The sequence below is a fragment of the Corvus brachyrhynchos genome, unplaced genomic scaffold (assembly GCF_000691975.1).
Source record: "Corvus brachyrhynchos isolate BGI_N302 unplaced genomic scaffold, ASM69197v1 scaffold229, whole genome shotgun sequence".
In the NCBI taxonomy this organism is placed as follows: Eukaryota; Metazoa; Chordata; class Aves; order Passeriformes; family Corvidae; genus Corvus; species Corvus brachyrhynchos.
This window is the reverse complement of record NW_008240042.1, coordinates 1,049,434-1,073,028: the sequence shown is the minus strand read 5'-3', so window position 1 is coordinate 1,073,028 and position 23,595 is coordinate 1,049,434. Positions and strand designations below refer to the sequence as shown.

At 35.8% G+C, this 23,595-nt stretch overlaps 1 protein-coding gene across 1 annotated transcript in view; it reads right to left on the bottom strand.

The window, feature by feature from the left end:
- The window catches only part of LRBA (LPS responsive beige-like anchor protein), a 373,544-nt gene that overhangs the window by 255,465 nt on the left and 94,484 nt on the right, over window positions 1-23,595 (bottom strand). The window contains exons 33-35 of the mRNA XM_017744109.1: window positions 18,565-18,643; window positions 18,168-18,301; window positions 15,894-15,955 (exon numbers count right to left, since the gene is read on the bottom strand). Coding sequence (XP_017599598.1) covers window positions 15,894-15,955; window positions 18,168-18,301; window positions 18,565-18,643 — 275 coding nt within the window. The remainder of the gene's footprint in view (window positions 1-15,893; window positions 15,956-18,167; window positions 18,302-18,564; window positions 18,644-23,595) is intronic.

Sequence of the window (23,595 nt, the reverse complement as noted above, 5' to 3'; positions counted from 1 at the left end):
GTAATATTGGGGTTATTTAATCTATTTTACAGTGGGGTTTTTTAATTAACTCTGACTAATGATCAGTTGTACGACAGCACCAAATGCTCTAATAAAACTCATAAATTACTACATTTACTTTTTTTCTAGGAAACACAAAGACCAACAACATGCACAGACTATAGACTATATGGTTAGACTATAACCAAAGGCCACGACATACAAAACACCACAGCCTGCATTAGACCATAACCAGCAACAACAGGGTAGCAAACAGTCTTGAGTACTTGTACATCCCATTTGATTCTATTGCACCTACATGTGTATGTGTAGCTATCTGTGTATGTGCATGTTTATGTGTAGCCTTCAGATGCATTTAAAAGTCTTTTACACTACTTTATCCTCGTATTTCCTTTTTTAAAAGCCAGGTATATCTCTAATCACATGCCATGATCAGATAAGTGAAGTTCTTTAAAAATTTTTCCAGTGTCACCTCTATTGAAGAGTCATTTTTTCCATTTGTGGTTGGCTTCCTACGCATTCTGAGTAGCCTTGTTCAGATCAAATGCTTCAGGAACCTCAAATTTACCCAAAAAACCTTTTCTACAAGCAGCAGATGGTAGGAGCTAGCTTCAAAACAATGCAGGTGGTTCTTTACACAGTGTGTAAAGAATCTATCACCAAAAGCATGTCATGGTGATTAAAAGTTCAATAGGATCAAGAGGAGACTGAACAAGCACACATGAAGAAAATAAATACATTAATATTGGCTAAATAAACAGAAACTGCATCCAATTCAGAAAATACACTGAGCAGTGAAGAGAGTATTACACTTACTAGTCCCATTTTATTCTTTTTGACCATCTCTTTGTGTCTATAGTCGGAGACAGGACAAGAAGCAAAGTGGAGCCTTTATCTAGCCCAGTACAACCATTCCTAAACTGTAATCACTCAAACAAATGCCAAGAAAATTTTGTTGATACACATTTTTGTTGGTTTGTTAGCTTGAAGTGCTTGCCTGCAGGGCAGCAAACAGACATATTGCTCCTCACCTATACACTCTTGGTAAAGCAATATAATCATATTTCAAACGACTATGGCAGGGGTGTTGGACCTAGATGTTCTTTAAGGTCCATTCGAACTCAAACCATTCCACTATCCTGTGAATACCCCAAAACATACGTTCTTCAGGGTATATACAAACATTTGCAAGACCAACCCATCAGCTGCTCTGATGGCTAAGCAATTAACCATGGATCTTGAACAGAGTATTTAAAACATTTCCAATAGATGAAAACTGCTCTATTACCAACTGTAGCAAACTGTTCTGCTGCTCTAATTCATATATATCTATATCTATATATATATATACACATGCATGCTCCTTAATAATTCATTTTCCCCAGGATCTTATAAAAACATCCTTCTAAAAAGTTTAACGTATTCTACAGTGAAGGATTATATCGAGCAGTTGAAACACACGCTCATCAGCAGGCAAAAAAGAGAGAATTCTTCACTAATCCATCTTTCCCATAAAGCTGGTGGAGTTTTGATAATTTATTTTGGTTATGAAACAAAGGAGAAGGATGACTTTGGTACTGTCAACTATGAATGGAGCACTAAGGAGCAGGGTGGGAAAATGTGTTAACATATAACTAAGAGACATATTATATCCTAGAGTAAAGGTCAAATCTGCATGAAAAACTTGTTCATAGAGAGATATACTAATCTTTAAGTGCCTAAAGTAAACTATCAAGAACTTTTCAGCAGTGTTTGCACTTGGTGTCAGCACTCTCTCAGCACCACATCCACTACAGGCTTGAATGAACTCAGCAATAAAGAACATAGAGTGAAAAGTAGATTATATCTCAGCTGGGTTCTTCATAATTAAAAAAAGTTAGACTGCATGTTAAGCAGAATATCTGCAAACATAAATTACTTTTAAAGGTTGAGGCATGCTTCAGTTATTTTAATCTACAAAACTCCACTGAAAAAAATTAAAAGCAACATGGAGTTATAGGAAATCATATCTAGAAACCATGCAGCAATTTAATATCGAAATTAGCACATGCCAAGTACTTACAAAAGAGCAACATTTTGCAAAGACGTGACACAAATAAATATAAAAATAACATGAAAACACATTTGAGATAGTTATCTAGTATATATACAGACATACGTGTATGCTCTGATAAAATTTAAAAACCATAAACAAATAATAAAAAAGAACTATCAGAAACTGACTGAGAAAAAAAATAATTTCAATAAATATTTTCACGGCCCTTTGTCTACAGAACATCACCACTGTTGCTGAATCCTGAAACAAAGTGAGAACTTGCAAAAATATTTACTATTATCCTAAAAATCCAGAACCTCTTGTCACGCAAAAAACCTTATCGAACAGGCTTGGATTTACAGAAATTTAAACAAAGGCTTCTCCATGAAAGCTTTAACATGGCATCTACGTAACAAGCCAAGCTATCTCACTAATCAATACAGAGGTTTTGATTTCAATAAGGGTGATAAAAGTTACTCTAACCCTGGCCAGCTACAAGCTCTCAACAGATGATCATCATTAGGGCTCTATCGGGGTCCCACATTCTCTGGCTGTACAAATGTGTCCTATTAGTACATGGTCTGTCTGTTTGGCAACTCCGGGCTCAAGACAAATGGCAGCTGCTGCCCTTCAAGGTCTGAAGTCAAGTCCTCTGGGAATCTAAAAGCCCAACTGGAAAAATCAAGGCCTGTTCATTAGAGAGTGCTCCAGGGGAAACTTGCAAGGCTGCCATTAGAACAATATAAAAGAGCTAATTATTTTTCTAAGACTTTTAAAACTATCAAACACACCCAGTTATAATAAAAACTATTTACTGCCGGCATTTCATTAAAAAAGACATTGCTTTTTGTCAAAAAATCCGCCAGTGACAGTACACAACTGAAGTCTTTGTATTGAAAATTTTAATGAGTCTTGCAGGAGAAAGTTGTGTAAAAATTAACTAGATGAGAGAGCTTCTCAAGTGAAGGTATAACACCACACCCACTGATGTGGGAAAATATCCCAAACACACTCATATCAAACTAATGGACCATACACAAAGGTGTGCTGAGATTGTGCATATGGGATTATCTACTCCTGAAAAAAGAAGAAATTCAAGAAACAAACACGTTCAGTGTTGTACAACTGACTGAAAAGAACAAATTCTTGTTTCAAACCTGTGCTGTTGAGGAACAACTGAACATGCTGCAGTACTTGTGTATTGATAAATCAGTCAGAATGGCACAGGACCCACGTGGTATCAAACATTAAGCAGAAAAATGAAAACTAACACTGTTTCAGTATTTTTTGATCTGTTTTATCAAACACAGGAACAAAGATTATTATAATGATAGCTACTTTCATAAAATATACTCTGGGGAAAAGTTGGAATATGACTTCTTTTATTAATAACCACAAAATTCTTTGCTATTTTAACTATGAAACCGAATCAAAGTTTCTTATACCAACTATTTTCCCAGCTGCACAGCATGACAACACTGTATTGAATTCTAATGTTATAACAGATCACCACTAGAGAGTATTTATTACAATCTTTTAAAAGTGCTATATGAAATTCATTAGCATTCCTTAATCAATTCTTGGAGCAACACGCACATTAGCTTCCGACAGCCTAATTCAAAAAAGCAATTACAACCCTAGTCCTCATGTAAAAGGATGACAGAAAGAAGCTATGTTAAACCAGTTTAAAAGAATGAAAATGTAAAGAAAACAGATTAGAAATGATTTATATCAATGCCTAGTGCTGAAGCTAATTACAACTAACCCAATAAAATAGTGCCTTTATTATTGTACAGCAAGTAATAACCTTAGACGCAGAAAACAGAACTCTTTGCTGACTTCTGCATGCCCAGTTCCACAGCACACTACATTAAGAATTAAAGAAGTAGTAAATAAGCCATACAGAAACAGCAGGTTTTTAACTAAAAGCAGAAGACTCCCCTGCTGTTTAACCATGTGGGTTACTCCATGTAAACAGAGCTTCCTATAAACTAGTATTATGTTGTTAGTGGTAAATGCTTAAAACTATAATGAGAGTTTAATTCCAATACTTAAAAGTTAGAGTTCAAGTCACAGTAAGCTTTTATAGATTCTGAAAATAAATTATACACATGTAGAGCTGGAGTTACATACTTAAGTACTAGATTCTTCAGTAAAAATAGCACAGAAGTAACTGTCAGCTTGTCAGACAATGCCTTTTATGCTATGAGATTACTCTCAAAGTGACAATTGTAGCCTTCTCTACAAAGGACGCACATCTATCCTAAAAAAATGCATTGTTACGAAAGATAAGCTACATAAAATGTTACAGCACATACAAATTTAACAAGTACACACAGCCAAAAAAATCTCAAAATAGGTTGCAGTTGCCATAATTTATGGTGACAACAAGTATTCTCAAAACAGCAATAAAGAAAACTTTAACTGAATCCAAAATTAATATAAAATTATGAAAATATCACTGTCTGCATAAATAAAATCATATCAGTAATAATTATCACAGCATAAAAGCTGCATCTCTCTGATCAAAACCCATAAATTTCATTTTTGTATCTCGTTTCAAAGAAGTATGAAAAACTGGGGAAAAAAATGAATGAGTGGATCGCTGCTTTCAGGTCCCCAGTTTCTGATGGAGGAACCAATTTCCCTGGGCAGCTTCTCCCTTTCTCTCTCCCACTAGCAGGCTGTTGCCATGACACCTCATGAAACAAAATTAGGGGTCAGGTTTGAGTTCATCTAGCAGCAAACCGTCTCCACTGCAGTTTCCTCTCCAGGTTCTTTAACCATTGGCTATTTCCAATGCCAAGATGAAAGACTAGCTTCGGAAAGAACAGGAACAGGAATCCTAAAAATTAATTGAGAAATCAAAGCACCAAGCAGTTCTGTAAATAAGAAGCAATGTGAAGCACAAAACTCTCAAGCCAAAGGAGATGAGTCAGAAAAACAGACGTGAGGGAAAGCAACAACATAAGATGAACAAAGGGAAGAGATCCAAATAATTAAGTTGCAGTGCCGGCATAATCTTCATGAACAAAGGAAACAAATCGAGGAATAGCAGGAGCATAACACAACTGACCCTTGATTTCAGTGCTTTTTTGTTTAACTGGGATTGCAATTTGAGATTTTGCAAAACCACTGAACAGGAAAGAAAATGCCTTTTAAGGTAGACTACAAATTATAAGAACAAGAAAATCCCAGCATATTCAGTGCTGCACAGTTGCATCAGTAGTGCTGGACTGGTCCCCCTGATGGCAACATCCATTATCACCACCAAATAGCAGCAACCCTCCTGCTCAATGCTCTTAGCTTCAAATAAATAAATTTAACTAATAAAGAAATACTACACATGGTGAACACTGCTTTTGGAACCATAAGCCCCTTTATACAGCAGAGGGGTTGGAACTAAATGATCTTTAAGGACCCTTCCAACCCAAACCTTCCATGATTCCATGATTCTCTATTACCCTTTTCCCCAAATGTAGCTTGGTTTCTATTTAAGCTCTCATAATGAATGCATGCACGCGATGAACAAGATTCCTGCTATCACTGCTACTTTTGAGGGAAGGAAATTCACACATGTAAACCAATCCCATCTCTTCACTCATAACACAGGATGTCCAAACCTGTCCCTTGATAGCCCCTTAGGCAATCTTATCCTAATGCAGATCTTTTCTTAAAAGATTTAGAGAAAATGAAGCTAAATCAATTGGGAAAAAAAAAAAATAGCAGAAAAACATGCCTCTTCCAGTACTTTCCACTTGCATACCATGTTCCCTTCCTCATCCTACATCTATTGTCTTTATTTACACTAAAATATAATATATACACAACATGTTGCAACAAAGGGCCCTATTCTCATCTGTCACGACAATAAACATGATAAATAATAATTTTCTGTTCCTTTCACTGAAAATCCTTACCTGCACCACCAAGCCATTTTTACAGAAGAAAAATATAACCATTTTGGTTGTAGGAATAGAAATAAATGTCTTTGGAACTATTCAAAGAGCACTGGAAAAATCCAGCTGTTTCTTCTGAATCAAATTGACTCTGACCTAGGATCTAACACCTAACAGTCATGAACCCCACTATCATAATTGCTGCATAATCTGAATTACAAATTTTTATCACTTAACGCAAAATATTTACGTAAAAGTTAGTACATTGCCAACAATATTTGATGAGACAAATGTAGGGTTTTTTTCCCATTTGCAGAGATAGGCAAAAAGCACAGCTGCATATAAGTAAGAGTGCAAGTTAGACAATAAACTTAACAGCACCACTACACAAAGTTTCTCCAGGTAGAACTTCCAGTACATAGCACAGCTCCCCAGATCCTGAGTTCCCCAAGCAGTTTTGCTTGGAAACAGAGACACATTATTTGGTTTATTAACACGAACAAAAAAGTTCCCATATTTGTAATTAGTATTAAATCAGCAACAAGCATTGCTGCTCACTGAACTTTCCATAATCTCATACCCCTCCCCTGCACTAACTCTCTTTCCATAGTCTCAAATTAAACAGACTAGCTGTAAAACAGCAGGGTGTCAAATTAAAGCACACTTTATTTTCAGAGGTCTCCACACTTCGCGGCTGACTTCCTGTCAGGAAGAGTTCCATTTCAGTGCAGAGCCCCACCAGCAGGGAGCTCACAGAATTAAGTGCCAGTTGATATTACTTTGTTTTGCATTTACCACCCATGAGAATATTGTTCAAAGATCTAGTTATAAAGTCAGCGTGGTATCATCCTTCTGACTAGACTGCCAAGCCACAGGGTGTGCTCTCTCTGCACAAAACTCACCTTAAATGGTGGTGTTTTTTTAAGTCCTAGTGTGCTGGTGAAGCAACAGGATGCCTTTTTTCTTCAGAAAAGTCTTCCTTCTGTAGCTAAATTATGTTCCCTTGGTTTTCAACATCTGCAGCACTGTACATTAATAGAAATGAAGCTGTCCTGTTCCCCTATCCCACTCCCAAGATTCACATTTACATTAGACAATCCACTCTCCTCCCTAGACATAAAAACGTATACATTAATCAAACAAATTACAGCAACACAGCTTAAAGGGCTAGTATTTTTAGCTGTAGAAGGTGTGTTTTCCATTAAACTCACACCATGTCCTGAATTTCTGACCAAATGCAAATACTTTCTAACTCATGAGAGAATTTTTCTTCAAATGAGCTGATAATACATGAGAAATCTATAGAACCACTAAAGACTTCACTTCAAAAAAAAAGAAAATCAGGGAGGAAAAATCCTGACTTTTGCCGCAGAATTCTGTTTCAGTAAGAACAACTTGGGAAAGTTCATCTCTCTCCACTCCAGTGGTAAACTGTTTCTAAGAATGGTTTTGTGGTTTTTAACCCCATCTTTTATCCATTTCTCTACCCAAAGCCTGCAAGTCCCATTGAATCCTCAAAGTGGATTGTCACAAGAAACAATGCTTCACATCACTCCAAACAAAAATGTCATAGCTTTACTACACCTATCTGCTTGTACCTTTCTACATGCTTTCTTAGTCTAATATATAGGAGCCCTCTTGACGTTTTTTTCATACAAGTGTATTTTTTAAATTTTTGTTCAAAACCACAAAGCTCACAATTCCTTCCTGGAAAGCAGTTGTGTAGCATAAACCAAAGACCACTAGTTCTTGCTCATCTTAAAATCCCACGTCATACATTTCATCTCCAAACTGGAAAATGAGCAAACCCTTAAAACATCCTCCTAGACTAAGTATTATGGAAAGATATAAGGAGATAAAGCAAACACATTTTAACTACTGAGACTACTACCCGCCAGGATACAACTACCAAGTGCTTATTGCATCACTAAGTGTAGAAAAGGTCACTTATTATTCATGCAGTATTGGCAAATAATTCTCAATTCATTCCAACCTATTTTCACGCTTAAGGCAAAAGCAAAGTTACAAACGTCTTTGATTTCTACTAAGCAAACTGACAATATACATCCATTCACTTCATGGCATATTGTTTCTTGCATGAGTCTATCACAATTAATGTCTCTAAAATTTAGCCAGTGTTGGACACAGACATTTTAAATGGCCTATCTATAAGCCATACAAAAAGCACAACATTCCTCAGGCCAGCAACTACACCTAAGGGGAAAGACAGATTTCAAGCAGATCTTTATGTAGTGAAGTGTAAACCTTGGCAATTTTAAGAATAGGAGTTTGAAAGAAACTCCTACTTAAACATGTTAGGGTGCTCTCCAAGCAATTCCACTCAACAGGCAAGTATAGGCAATTAAACTCTCAAACAATTTAGAAAGCAACAGGATATCAGAATAGGGAGGAAGTTCCAACAGACAACTTTTACATTATCCTGGGGTTTCACACAGAATATATTACAATAATCTAGTTCTGGAGAAACAAAATTTACATCTTGCTTAAGTCAGAGGGAAAAAAAATATATGCAGCTAATTTAAATCTAATTTCAACATACTCCAGTTCAAAGGAAAGGTTTTCCCAGCTGTTTCCATTTATTTCAATCTTATCAGATTTGCACTTCAGACAGTTATCTACCAATCTGATCTTCAGTTTCAGACACTTCAAATGTATAACATAGTTCAATGAAGCAAGCAACAAAATATCCATAGCACATGTAATCCATTTGTAATTATTCCAACTACTCTCCTCAGTGACAAATACCAATCATGAAAATTGTCAATATATGTTTTCAGCACCCGAACTGAAATCCTCAGGTTTCAGAGATGGAAGAAAACCTCCCAGTCAGGAAGGAAAGAAGTTACACTATGCATAAAACCCCAGATATATCAGTGTAAGGGAGAACCCAGGCAATCCAGGGAACAGATTTGGTAACGTAACCTTCTGTTTTGTTAGAAGGAAACTTACTGACAAAACAGTATCTAAAATCCAAACAGCAAAGGACCACATTTAATGAGTCTGGATGCCACAGCCAGTGCCCACCCACACCTTCCAGGACTTTGATTCACTCTCTCCAGAGTTAATCCTGCTGACCACTAGCCAAACAGCTGACTGTGCTTATATCAAGTGTCTTGCAATGCAGGAGAATGCAGAAACCTTACATTTTATCCCCAAGACTCTACAGAAGAGAACTGATGTCTTCATATATCACAACAAAAAAAAAAAGGAAATGCCAATTGAGGACAACAGAGGTGAATCAATCTTTTACAGATTGAGAGAACTTAATTTCTTTCAAAACTGGACTCTTCCACATGACTCCTGAATGCCCTTGAGCTCCTGGACTACTAGCTACTTTGTGAAGATATGTTGAAACTTTTCAGACAGATTATTCTACCTGGTGATAACAAATGTTACATGAAACATTAATTGAACTTCAATCTCTTCTGTCCCAGGAGAATACTCTGATAGCATGGCAACTGACTACTGTGGGATCTACCTTTGCCTCTCCCTAGCTCTGACCACAGTCTCCATCCTGCAAAACTAAACCACTGTACATTAAAATATATATTGTGGGGGGAAAAGAATAACAAGATTTTTTGAGGAGAAAACAGTTTATAACGTAAAATCACTTCAAATATCATAAGTAGCGCTATACGTAAAACTCAACGGGTATTTCCCAACTACATTCCAACCAGGAGCATCCTAAAGAAGATTAGGATAAAGACCCTTCATTTTGTTTTTCAGTAACAAGGACCATGTAATACTTGTTACTAAATTGCAGTAGAAGTGTCCCTACTGCTACTTGCATAACAATTAATAACATGCTTGCCAATCCCATGTTTTCAAATGTTAAGATTTACACAGTTTTATTAATGTGCCTGGATCCACTTGGTATGAAGCAGATCTGAACATCTTAACAATCTAAATAATCCACAGTAGAGTAAGACGATCTTGAATATTCTCCCTTCCAGAGCCACCTCATCTCTACAAAAAGCTAGGCTAGCAAATATTCTTCCAATCTTCAAATTCTTCAAAAGCATAGAAGCAAAAAACAAAACAAAGTGCACTATAAAGTTTCTGGCACAACATTTCAAGGGAAGTTAGCAATACAAGGCAGAAGGCAAACACTTACAGGCATGATTCATGCAAAATCTTCCCCTGAACTCCTCGACTTTGCTCTTTTTTCAATTTTTGTGGGTTAAGATCTGAATCATTTTCATTTGCCTGATAAAGATATGTTTCTAGCCATTTTATTGTTAAAGCAATCTATCACTGAAGTGGATTTTTTTTTTTAACTCAAGTACAGCTACATTAATCTTTGATACAGACAAAGATCCTATTGGCAGAAGTTCACACTGTATAAAAAGAAAACCTTTCCACTCCTGATATCTTCTAAATGGCTTTTAAAAGGAAATTAGAGCATGTATTACAGTTGATAGAAAATCACCTGACAGCTTACAGAATCCCTATAAAATCTACCCTTTATGCCAAAACATATATATTTTTTTAGTCACATATCTAAAGGATTATCAAATCCTTTTTAAACTTATTTTCAGCTGTTACAACTAAGTGATTCGATGGAAGAACATTACTGTGATTAAAATGTCATCATCTAATACTTGGGGCACATAAAAAGTATTCAAACAGCATTTATTCTCTTCATATCTAAACCAGGATATTGCTAAAGAGTTTTGATGAATCCGTTGAGTTCGACTGCCATGGTATCAGAGTGACATTGGTCTTTAGATAACCTATAGCCCATTCAATTAAAACTTTATAGCAATCACTATAGTGATCCATCACATCAAATTGCACTTAGAAGTAAATTAGGAACCAGTGCAGATCACAGAGCATCAGTATAATGTGTTCTCTCAACCAACACTGAAAACCTGCCATCTTCTACATCAACTGAAATCTCCAAGCAATTCAAAGGCTTGCCACATTTTAGAACACATTGCAGAAATCCATTCCTGAGGTAATGAACTTGGATCATTGATACAAAGCTTTTTTTCTGAGCAGAGGATACTCATAAAGCCTGGAGATCCCACTGCATTCCACAAACACTAAGCAATGGGATGGAAGAGGAAGGAGGGTATGAAAAATTTCTGCTGAAAAAAATCCTAATTGTAACTACTATTGCTCTTCCTTAGGGAAAATAATGGTATCATACAGTTTGTAGGGATGCATGGAACATGTTGGTATTGCTCAGTTAGGATTCTTTATCAAAGTAAGAGAGATGAGACAACCAAGATGCTGCCCATGCAAGAGATGCACACTGACTTCTTTATAAGCACCAGAATCTGCCAGCAAAAGGATTCAGTAGTATATGAAATATCATGCTAAAGAAATACCTGTGGCAAAAACTTCACCACTTAAGCAGTGATAACTAAATTAGACAAGAAAAAAAGAAAAAGAGCTGAAGATACGAAGTTTGCCTGTAAGGGTAGTAAGAACAACTTCCACAGTGCAATTTTTATCTGTTTTAATACTACTAATCAGCCTCTGCTGTATTTTTAAAATGCACATGTAAACCTCCAAAAACTGTCAGAGCTGCACATGATATGTTCAACCATAATTATATTTAATTGGGCCATATGAGGAGATGCTACCTCTGCCCACAAAAAAAATTTGGAGTATTAGGGTTTATACTTCCCTCTTCAATCTCCCCATGAAAGATATACTTTATCAAGGCCCAATATACATCTAATAGTTACATAGTTGTATTGCAATATATCATACTAATATTTCCAGAAGATAAAATATCTAGAGATTAAATGTATTGAAACATTGGTCTTGGTTTTACATATGCCATCAGCTATCAAGAGTGCCTTTAGTCCTTTTGAAAAAACACTGGATAGAGGAAGGAGGAACCAAGAATCAGAACACCTTGAACAAGCACATGTGTGGGCAGTGGTGCCATACAAGTTGTTGCAGTATTCATTAATTTTCAATTGTAACCTTTTAAATAGGTTGGGTGGCATTCCACCAATTTTAGAAAATTATCCAAGAGCTGAACAGTGTTTGAGGCAGTTAGTGGAGGTTTATTTTATAGTCTAGAACATTACGCTCTTAAGTCAAAGATGAATCTGAGAAGAGCCACCTAATTAGTTCTTTACCGCATACTCCACTGATGATTCAGTTGATTCATTTGATTTACTACAGAAAGCAGCATCTTTCAAGTGCCAGAAATTCTGTAAATTCAAAGGCATCAAGGAAAATTATGGAACCTATCTCACCCATTTAGTACCTTTTCACCTCGGAGCTACAATAATCAGACAAATGCTTCATGCACGTGAGCAACAAATAAATATTTTTAATCCTTTCATGAAAGAGGAGGGAAGACCATAGTTTTTCCTACTCAGTCATGTATTTCAAGAAAATATCTGACAAATGAAAGGAAGCACAGTAGCATTTATGCTTTATGGATACGCACTCAATTCATCCATGCCCCTTTGAGTTTTAGGCACGGACAGAGAGCCCTTTTAGATGAAAATGCTTTCTTCAGGGGTGACATCAGTTTCCCCATGCAAAAGTCTTGTCTCACAACTGCATATGAGCACCTCCAACATCCTGATGTCACTCATTTAGACGGGAGAACAGAAAGAGAACTTCTCTCTTTCATCTGGTTTAATTACCCCGACAGGATGCCAGGCCAGACGAGATGGTGCTTCTAGGTTCACTGTACTCTATGCATTTCTGATAAATGGGAAAAGAACAGATGACCTGGCAGAAGGCTCAGACAATAACATGTGATTTACAGGACATGAATGCAGCTACTATAAGATTTATCTGACAGCCCTCTCCGATAGTGGACTGTTGAGTATCCGATGGAATGATTTCTAGTCTGGAAAGTCTGCTACTGAGTAGCCATACACATTATTTATTTATTAGATGTTTTGGGTTGAAACCATTTTTAAATGATGCACTTCACAATGGTCAGCCATAAATTTAGTTTTAAACCCTAGAAGGGAGGTAGTGTTATTGGAATGTGTGTCAGACTGAATTAGGATGAGCAACACAACGCTTTTATAAAGTGGCCTTGAATGCAACGTCGATTCCTTCAAAAATGATATTAATGTCAAATAAGCAGGAACACTTTGCAGTAATATTAAATGAAGGATTCTTTATGTTTTGATAGATTTATAGAAATGTAAGTACACACACAGAGACAAGTCTCAAAATGTAGCATGTCTATCACAAAACACAACTGTTTTTGTCTTAGAAAAAGCCTTTTGTCTGTCTCTCAAACCACCTGTTTCTCTTTTTACCTTGTGTTAAACAGAAATCAATACATCAACATGCAAACACAAAACCACAAAATAAGGGTCTTTTTCCATACGCCTAAATACATTAATTTTAAATGAGAAAAGAAATTAACCAGGTGTCACAAATAGTTTCAGAGAATGGTACCACTTGAATTTTTTTTTAAATCACTTCACCTATTAAAGACCTTTATTGTCACAATTTTATGAAAAAATTGTAGGATCTTATTATTCCATTTTCCACTTCTGAGGAAGAAAAAGCATAATTCAGCCATAGATCTAAATGAACATCAGAAAAATGTCAGGTGCTTCAGAAAAACAATCCAAGCACTTACATCGTATCTACAATGTTTAAAATGAATTTTGAGAAGAGGTTATCATAAAAAGCACCAAAGATTAATCAGAGCAATCTTTCAATTTCATAAAATGATGGCTGACAAATTTGTGAAGTTTTAAATCAAATTTGCAGATACTTACTTCGTAACTATACCACATTATTTATGTGATTAAAAACTGTTTTTTGACCTGATCTTTTGATCTTTGGCACTGCATCCTCTCCATCTCCTCTTAAAAATTAATTAAAATTTTAGCAAAAGGATATCACTTCATTTCCCACCCTATCTTGTGGGGAAAAAAAGAAAATAAAAAGAAGGGGGGGAAAAAAAAGAAAAAATCAATCAAGCTCAACCCCATCTCCTCCCAGTATCTGTAAAATGTCGGCTTGAAATTCAATTTCATATCTCTCAAGCTTTCATGTAGCAAAAGACAGTTCACTTCTTAACAAAATAAATCACTTCTGTGATTGCCATGCTGACCTCTTTGAATTAGGAAAATTCAAAGTGAAAAATGTAATTATCACCCCAGAACAATCTGTATACATCTGGAGCTAATTTTAGATTCATTTCTCACATCATTTTTCATATTCTGCCAAAAATTACAGCTGCTATGTAACTTTAAAAAGACTTTGAGGTCTTTGTGACTTTATTGGTTTATTTCTACTACTCTGCAAAGAACCACCTCAGCCTGTGCAACGTGCACTGCTAAGCAATCACGGTAGCTTCAATTTGATTAGATTAGCATTAAGTGGCATTGTGACACATATGACAAATAGATGCATTAGAGCACGTCATTTATTCCTTATCCTTTCCACTTCCCAAAACCAAACAAGTGACGTACAGTACAGAGCACAACATGATTTTAAGAAAGATTAGATTACCACACCAAAAAAAAAGGGAAAGGTCAAGCACTAATTATTGATACTAGCAGCATGGAAACCAAAAACTAATTTTTTTTAAATGGTAATACCAAATTGTCAGACACACATTTAATAGTTGGATTAGTTTTTACTTTAACACATTCCTGAATGAACAGTAAAATTTGTTATATGGATTTCTTGATAGCAAAGATTCTTTTCTAATTTAAATCAGCTGCAAGTTCATATTCTAGAAGTTGTGAACAATGTTCACTTCCAGTATTGCCATATGTAAAATAACAATCTCTAAATTCCTAAAGTTCCATAAGGAATATTAAATTCCTTTCAGGGTAAAACGATACTGTATTTCCTGAGGAAGATGGAAAACTAGATGAGCCAAGTTCTGGTTACATTCATTAATAATAACTTCACTAGAAAACATAACTACTCTTCACTAGGTCATTGTAAAATCTATTAGGTGTAATCTCCAGAAGTAATTGTTCTTATTGCACTTTATTGACAATGTAGACTATCGATTTTTCACACCTTCTATGATTCTTTCATTTGTATTCATGAAATGTCTATCAGCACACTCTAAATAAATTTGGCAATATAGGCACTAAAATGAATAAATCGATGTGAAGAAACATTAATTTTGCATTATCCTTATTCGTCAGGCAAGCAAACCATAGGGGTTGTAAATGAAGGTCAAAGGTTTTGAAATGGGTCAGAACCCTTGACCTCTAGACCAATACCATTCCCATTAAAAAAGGCTATTTTAAAGTTTTAAGTAGGGGAATTTACTACCAGAAAGGTATAATTTTAAGGCACCAAAAGAAAGGCTCAATAAAAACAGTCTTCCATTTAATTACAAAAAAAAAAAAAAAAAAAAAAAAAAGAAAGAAAGAACCCCCCCAAAAAATCCAATTAATACAGCACATACAATTTTAAGAAAGTTCCTTAGGCACTGTCTCTTCTTGAACGACAGGAACAGGCAATTCTCAAGTTCTTGCATATCTAAAATCACTTTGCCCTTAGGAATGTAGAATGTCCCAAACTGATGACAACCAGGGTCGCTTTCTTAAATTTTTCTCAAATCCTTAGTACTTGTCAAATCAATTAGGAATGACAGGGTTTCAAAAGTATTTATCACTCATTTCATAACCTCTACACAAAAGGAAAAATTCTATTTATCCCAGAGGATTCAGCATGTCAAGATGCAGAAATCAATCTGTTTCTTTAATATTTTATTGATCTTATCTCATCTTACAAAAATGACAGCACAGAATTACGTAGGCACACCATCTTCAAGGTTACGTAAATGCTCAAGAGCAAGGTAACAAAACCCCACTTGAATAGACACAATTACTACCATTTTTTTAATCAAAAGGCCTTGAACATTATCTTTTTACCTATTACACATGAACTTAAAGTAAAATTTTATCTGTAATTTCCATTGTGTTCAAACAGAGCAATTTCAAACATTGTTACTTAAATCTCACCTGAGAGCAAAGGAGCATCACCAGCTCCACAACTGAACTGCTCGATTTCATGCACACAAGACCTACAAAAGGAAAAAAACAGGATACATAAACGCATGCTTAAATGGCACCAGCTATTAACACAAACTATTCTGAAGTGCAATAGATTAGAAGCATTTTGACAAACAAAAGAGCACTGAAACTTTCATGCCACTTCCATTCAATTTTGTACTTTATCAGCACAAAATAAAAGTACGTATGTGAGAGGGAAATCATAAATTCCGTGCCTACCATCTTAAAGAAGCCGCTAATACTAATTCTTACTCCTATTATTCACGGTTTCATAAACACTAGCATGTCAAAATGATCAGAAGTGTGGTTAACATATGTTATATTAATCCACTGTATCTACATTTTGCTATTTCTCGAAGGATTGGGTCATTATATATGCAGAGAAGGGAAATGGCTTTATGACCTCTGCTTTCTCCATTGCGCGTTCTCCTTTCAGCCCCCAGCTATCAATCAAGTTTCCATTTTGTTTCATGGCAGCAGACATCCCAAACACTCTTATTAGTACTTTGACCCTTAACCCCACACTAAACCTAAGCAGAAGTGCAAGCAGTAACCTATTATATATTTTCGGTTGTTTATAAACTAATTTGAGTATTATTACTTGTATTCGTATTTTGGTTTGGGTTTGTCTATAACTGGGGTTTAGGCCCAAAAATTGGTTTTGTGTGTTTATTTTTGTCCAGACAGTTCATACATGCCCAACCATTATCCTGCTTTTTCTTGCTCACCCCATTTATGAAATACTCATCTATCCATGCATATAACTATACTACAGTCAAAATACTTTGAACCAGATTATGTTTTCTCTTCAGAGAAGAAAAAATGTAACTAAAATGGGATATTTACTTCCCTAGAAAATAAATCTTTGAGAAAAACTGCATTTCTGGTTTTTCTTATTAAATGAATGAAATAAATTTGTTCACAGGGCAGCTTCCATTAAAATGTTTATCAGCTAAAAGGATGCCTACAAAAGTAGAAACCCATCTTTTTGAGTCTCACAGAAAGCAATTCATACACTTCTTCCTTCCATTTCTTCCTATCTCAAATGGTAAGCAAGCTAAATTCCTAAACTAACTTTAATTTGTGAAGTTTAATGAAGTCTCAGCTTTGATATCAGCAGTCTTCAGTAAAACACTTAGCAGTGTTTGATACTCTGTGTTTCTGACAATGTTCATATTCAGCATACAAACAGGATGATTGCCCTAATACAAGAAATGAGTAGTTTCAAAAATGTTTTTAGAAGAACTTTAATTCCCTAGGAAGAAACTAGATCTGTTAGTGCAAATACAGGTCATGTGCAAGTGATCAGCTCAAGTTAAGCGACCAGGAGATTCTATCACGTCTGTACTTACCACTGGAAGCTGCAACAAGCTCTTCTTGTCACTTCTTCAACTGGACAAAACTTGAAAATTTCACTCTAAAAATCAGTTAGCAACTTATATGACATAGCCAAATTTTGAGAAACTTGAAAAACTGGTGTTGCACTGCTAAATTCAGTGTTCCAATATGCACCATTTTTTAAATTGAGGACATTAATATCTGCATTGAAGAACTGAGCGTCGATTTCAAGCCAAGTAGAAAGAAAACTTCATCATCTCAATCTCAGCCATTTCATGCCAATCTTCCACCAGGAAGAGCCATGATCACTGCTGTGCACATGAATCCTCATCTTCTAAGACGTGCCAGAGAATTCTTCTCCATACTGACAAGGTATTCCTCTTACCTGTATGACTCCCTTTCAGTTAGAAACCAAAAAGCCAGAAGCAGATTCATGTGCAAGAGACAGACCAGAATATGCTCCACTGACATAGTTCCCAAGAACCCTTCTACTACAACATCCCAGTAAAAGTGTCAAAAGTTTGTACCTAACTCTCTACACTCTATACTGTACTTTGTATCAAAGTGGTGACCTGACCCTGACACCAAAATTTCTCTTAAAGCTCACAAAACACATTTTGTACACCAGCTTCTACAGGACAAATTACTGGGAGAGTTGGTAAACCAAGGAAGATGGACACAAAGAGGTAGCAGAGATGGCAAAGATGAGGAGGCAGTGACAATGACCTCAGAGGGCTAAAGACAGCAGGAACAGAAAGCAGTGAACACCAGTGGACAGCATCATTTGGGAAGGCAAGAAGAAAGCTTCTAAATAAAGAAATTTTGAGTCTTCAAGGTAAAATAAAGCACACAAACCCTCCCCCCTTTTTTTAAATGGAAACTTACTTGTACCTTCTATCAGCAACTCCTGCCCATGGCTGCCCAAAAGAGTTCGAGAAAGAAAGGGAGCAAAATCCACAAAAATCTCTCTCAGAAGTGGGGCAGCTTTTTCCAAAGCATGCTCAAGCCTGTCTGTAATACTAGTAGAGAGATACGTTTGATTAGCAACAAAAGAAGGGAGTTACTGAAATTTTGTAAAAAGGAATATAGATTTTGACAATGTTTAAGTGATATACATGTATAAGAAGGAATTAATAATCCAACACTCAGTATTTTCCCAAACCTTCCATAGTTATGAAAATCAGCAAAAGAACATTCTTAAGTTATGTGATATCAGGATATCAATTGTAATATCAATAACATGAGCCACAGCACAGCTGCTCTGATTAATTGGAGAAGTTACCTCATATTGGAGGCAGAATCCTCAGGCACTGAAGAAACTGTAGGAACAGATGGCAATTTTGAATTAGATGATCCCCTTCCTACAAGAGAAAGTAATAATAAACAAATTACATAAGAAAACATTCCAGAGATTAGAAAAACGGACCAACAACTAAAGCCTTGAGCTCGAGCTCTGAGAAAGCATGGTTTTCAAGTGTTGTGTGAGGACTAGGTGAAACCCTTTCACCTCTTTGTACCTCCAACATTTTTTTCCATAAGAATCTTATTTATTTGCATTCATAATTACCAGGTATGCCATGGCAAGCTTTTTAAATGCTACTTTGGCACAAACAGAAAGTAATTCAAGGAAGCATTGTAGTTTGTTTTGTGAAGGAAGTCAGACTAGGCTGCAGTGATCCCTTCTGGTCTTATAAGCCATGATCCTGAACAAATTTAATAACACTGACAATCCCAGCAGTAAACACAAACAATGTCTTACACCTTTAATATTCATGTAATGTGCGAATATATATAATAATACTAATATATAATAATATAAAGCCAAATGGTAATGTTTTAAAGCCATCTGTTTTGGTTAGTGGAAGTGTTCATCTAATTTCAAGTAACTTGCACCAAACCCTTAATATTTATTCTAAAATTAAAATAACTATTTGCATCAAAATCACGCAGAAAACAATGAGTCGGTATTTTCAACAGCCTGGCTTAAATTTTTGCAACACTAGGACTCTGACAGAGGCAGATATGATAAAATTTTCCATTGCACTGCCAGTGTCATTAGCATGATGGCAGTGGTATAACCTCATTTATGAGTTATTAACTTTGCCACATCAATTATTCAAAGGTTGATAGGGAAGACTGGGTCATTTATGTATCCTACACTTAGAGAAAAAAAAAGAAGCAGTTGTGTTATGTCAAATTGACACTACATGGCTCTCATCAGCACAGGAGGAATCTGTAAATACTAAATTCTGCTGTTCAGTATATAAAGAGAAATACAACCTCCATACTGCAGTATGGATTGGTATTAGCAATGATGAACAGGGGGCAAGCAAGACAGCCAGAGACTTCACAGATATTTTCTGCCAGGATAGGAATGGTGACTCACAAATCTTACATTGCATTCCAAGCTATAGAGAGGAATGAATCTTAGCAGACAGGTTTCTGTGCATTTCCCAGGAGCATGACTGCTTCTAGTCCATCTGCAATCCTATCTCTTTCCACCCCGAGACCCTGTCCTACTCTCTTTCCTCTCACCTCGCCAGTTTCAGATTTTTATGAGGCTGGAAAGGAGGGGAGTTTAAAAAAACAAAAAAAAAAAGGAAAAAAGCATGAAAAAAGAGATTTTAATCATTTTAGTTCTCACATCTACCTTAGCAAAGACATGACCCTTCTTAGAACTATAACTAGAGAATAATTCCTGATGGTCCCACCTACAATGGAGTTAGTTAATTCAGTTAAATGCAACCTGTCTGGAAATCAGTTGCTTAGACCTTAAAACTATCTACCAAAATGTGTCAACTGCAACTTTTCAGATATTTTCAACTTGCCTAAAGTGAAATTGATTTGGAAAGAGATGGCAAAGATAGATCCCTGAGATAGTGAATTTATTTCTTCTGTCAAATTTCAAACTTCTGCTCCAAAACTCTGTCACACAGAGCTTCCTCCAAGAAATATCAAGGGTTTCTGGTGGGTGAAGGTTTTTCTTGTTTTCTTTTGTCAGAGAAGGTGGTTTTCTCAAATCTTGTTTCAAAGGCAGCACAGAAACTAATAAAATTAACTGTAATATCAAAACCATTAAAAGTTTTGCTCTTACTTCTTTTTCTTTCTTCAGACATAGGATATCTTTGTGAATGTGATTCATTTAGGCTTTTCATAAATTCAACCTGAAGCTCTTATGCTCACTGTTGTATGGGGATGATAGAAGGAAAGTGAGTGGGCCATACAGAATGAAGGGTCAGAAAGTGGTGAACAAAGTGTTAGCTGAAAGCAAAGTGAAATGTGAACCTTCTGGGCACTGTATCCTAAATAATTTATCTAATAAAGGCTAATCAAATATATATATTCCTGAAAGTTTCAACAGTGATGGCAAGATTTTTTAAATGTTCTCAATATTTTCATGGTTAGAATTCCATTTTTTTATAACAGCTAGTTTTCCACAGTCAAACCACCAAAAATGTTTTGGGTATTCCCAAAGGAAAAGCTGTCAAATGATGTGCCGAAAATTAGAACAGAGCCTCCTGCATCGAAAAACAAAACAAATCCCACACAAGGCAACAAAGCCACATGATTCAATGGTTGGTTGTCAGATACTTAACAGCTACAATATTTTCTCCCCTTTTTTTTTTAATTAAGACTTTAAAACAACTATGTCATTTGTCATGATGAACTTTGTATTTAAATAATTTGACTAGAATACCCAGCTTTCTCCCTAAAACCCAACATTCCTACTCTGATTTGACAAGTCCCTCTAACTTAAAAATACTCCAAAGTCCACATGCCCAGAAGTGGATTTACAGGCACACACTGCCCATAGGGGGAAACCAGCACACTGATCTGGGTAGTCCAACACAGTACCAAACTGAAATGGTACACAAAGCCTTCAAAGTAAGAAAGTTCTCTCAACACACAGGTTGTTCAAGCAGAATGTGTTGATACAGAAATGCTCACGTGCTTTTTACCACATTTAAAATCTGTCACCAGTAATCCACTACTCATTGGGTATGGGTATAAACTCAATAGTATATACAACTAAAATCCCACCCTATTAAAGCATAGATCACTTCATCAGGATAAAATAAGACTTAATAGTGCAGCATAACAGCATGAGTTTTAAAATTAAACGAGATGAAAATAATTCTGCGCAATATTTAGGCCATCAGCAAGCTAAATGAAGGAAAAATTAGGGAAAAAATAAAATCAAGGGAAACATCTGCAAGGACAATGAGAGGGCATAATAGCCATCATGAGGCTAATAAAGAAACATACTCTCAGTTGAGGATAACTTGGCTTTTTTGTTGTTTGTTTTATTTCATTGGGATGGGTTGTTTTTTGGTTTTCCGTTTTTTCAACAAAACTGGTAAAAATAGTTTGAGTGGGAGGTAAAGGAAATCACTGACAACACAGGACATGATTATTTTTTCTTCTAGAAATAAAAACAAACTGCACAAAACAGATAAGGTATAAATGTAAAACTCTATGAAATTTTAAGTAAATATCAACTTGTAAAAATAGACATAACAGAAAAAGCACTGATAATTTGAATTTAACAAAGCACAAGGCAGGCATCTATATAAACTGATATTCTTTTTGAAGATTACATAAGGATATTTATGGTCTGAATTTCTTCATGCTTATCAACACCTAAAACTACATTCCAAACTCAGATACATTTCACTAAAAGGGGTGAATCTCAGATTTGTCCCAGCTGAGAATTTCAGGCGTTTTTCAATAGGATTAGACAAAGACATTTTTGCATGCAGATTTTGTTTTGTGGAAAGTACATTTTTTTCTTTATTTAACTCAGAGGTGTCTTTTTATTATACTTTTTTTCTGCTTTTAGTGAAAATGATGAAAATACTTCAGTAGCATATTTTCATCCACAACACACATGTGGGTAAGTGCAGTAGCTACTTCAAACATGTGGAACTAAACTGACTTATCTCTTCCTTATCCTTTCACTGATAAACTGGCTCCTTCAAACTGACAGTTTTACAGACATTTGCAAGAACATAAAAGAAAATGCAAATAGACCATCTGTCTAGCACCCTTACAGTGAAACCTTATTGTTTATTCAAGGTCCCCAAGGGTCTAAACAAATAGTGTCTCGAGCAATAAAATATTGTTAAAAAACTCCTTGTGCAAGATCCTCATGCTTTTGCATGGACACTTACAAAGTGCACTTGGCAACGCACAAGCAGTACATGATGAAATACTTTGTGAGGATGGAGATGAGGTATAAAAAAAAGCCAGAGTTGAATTAAATAACCATACCTCTTAATTTTGTACAACAGACCCACCCTACATAAATGCACCAGTGGCCTTTGTGGAAGAGGTATCTAGTAAAATAATGAGCTCATTCAAAAATACTTCCGGGGCTGGAAGTGCACAATGCAAGACTACAATGAAAGGTTTTACAAGCTAATATAAGGGATCTGTTACATAAACACATCTGTAGGCTAAACCAAAACAGATTTCATGAAACAATGGTGAAAACTTCTCTTAAGAGAAGTGGCTTTAAAACAGTTTTTATACTGACACAGTATCAAGGCATTTCCAATGCATATTATCAGAATCTGAGATTTTTTTAAGTGTCGTTCTGCTTTGGTAACTAGACTTCAACTACTGTCACTGTTAAGTTGGAATTCTCTTTGAAATAATTACTATAATCCAGTGAATTGCTTGAACAACCTCTGCACTGATGGTAACACTTCATGATCATTTTTCTTACTTTAGCTTGTCTCCTGCTAATTTATTTTATTGCATGACTTCAAGTTCATTTTCACCTATGTATAAAAATCAGTGAATACCATTCATCTTTGCAAAACAAGCCAACTGTCGCAGAAAATTTACATTTTACTATGTATTGGACTAGAATTCAGGAGTCACAACTCTGTTTTTATCCACTGTTACTGCTTATCCTTGTGTTTCTTCCAAGCATTCACCTCCTTTTTCACCTCACCCTTTGACATGGCCTTGTTTATGACTTCACAATTTGGGGAACAGCTGCCCAGGGAAGGAAAAATCCTGTAACTAACTCTGTGTGGCTCAGAGGCAAAACAAGTGAAACTCAAAAGAACTTGAAGTAGGACGGGGAGAAGGCAGGCAACAGAAACTGAGTGGAACTTCTCAGTGTTTTCTACATTCAGAATGTCAGTAAGAACAAGAGACAATTCACTTCTGCTTCCCACAGACTTTTCATACTCCCTCTTCATAAAAATTGTATTTGAACAACCACTTGGAAGCTGAATAGTGAAAGCCTCAAGACTGCATTCTTTGGAGTGAAGCACTAATAAAACACATGTGAAATCCTTCG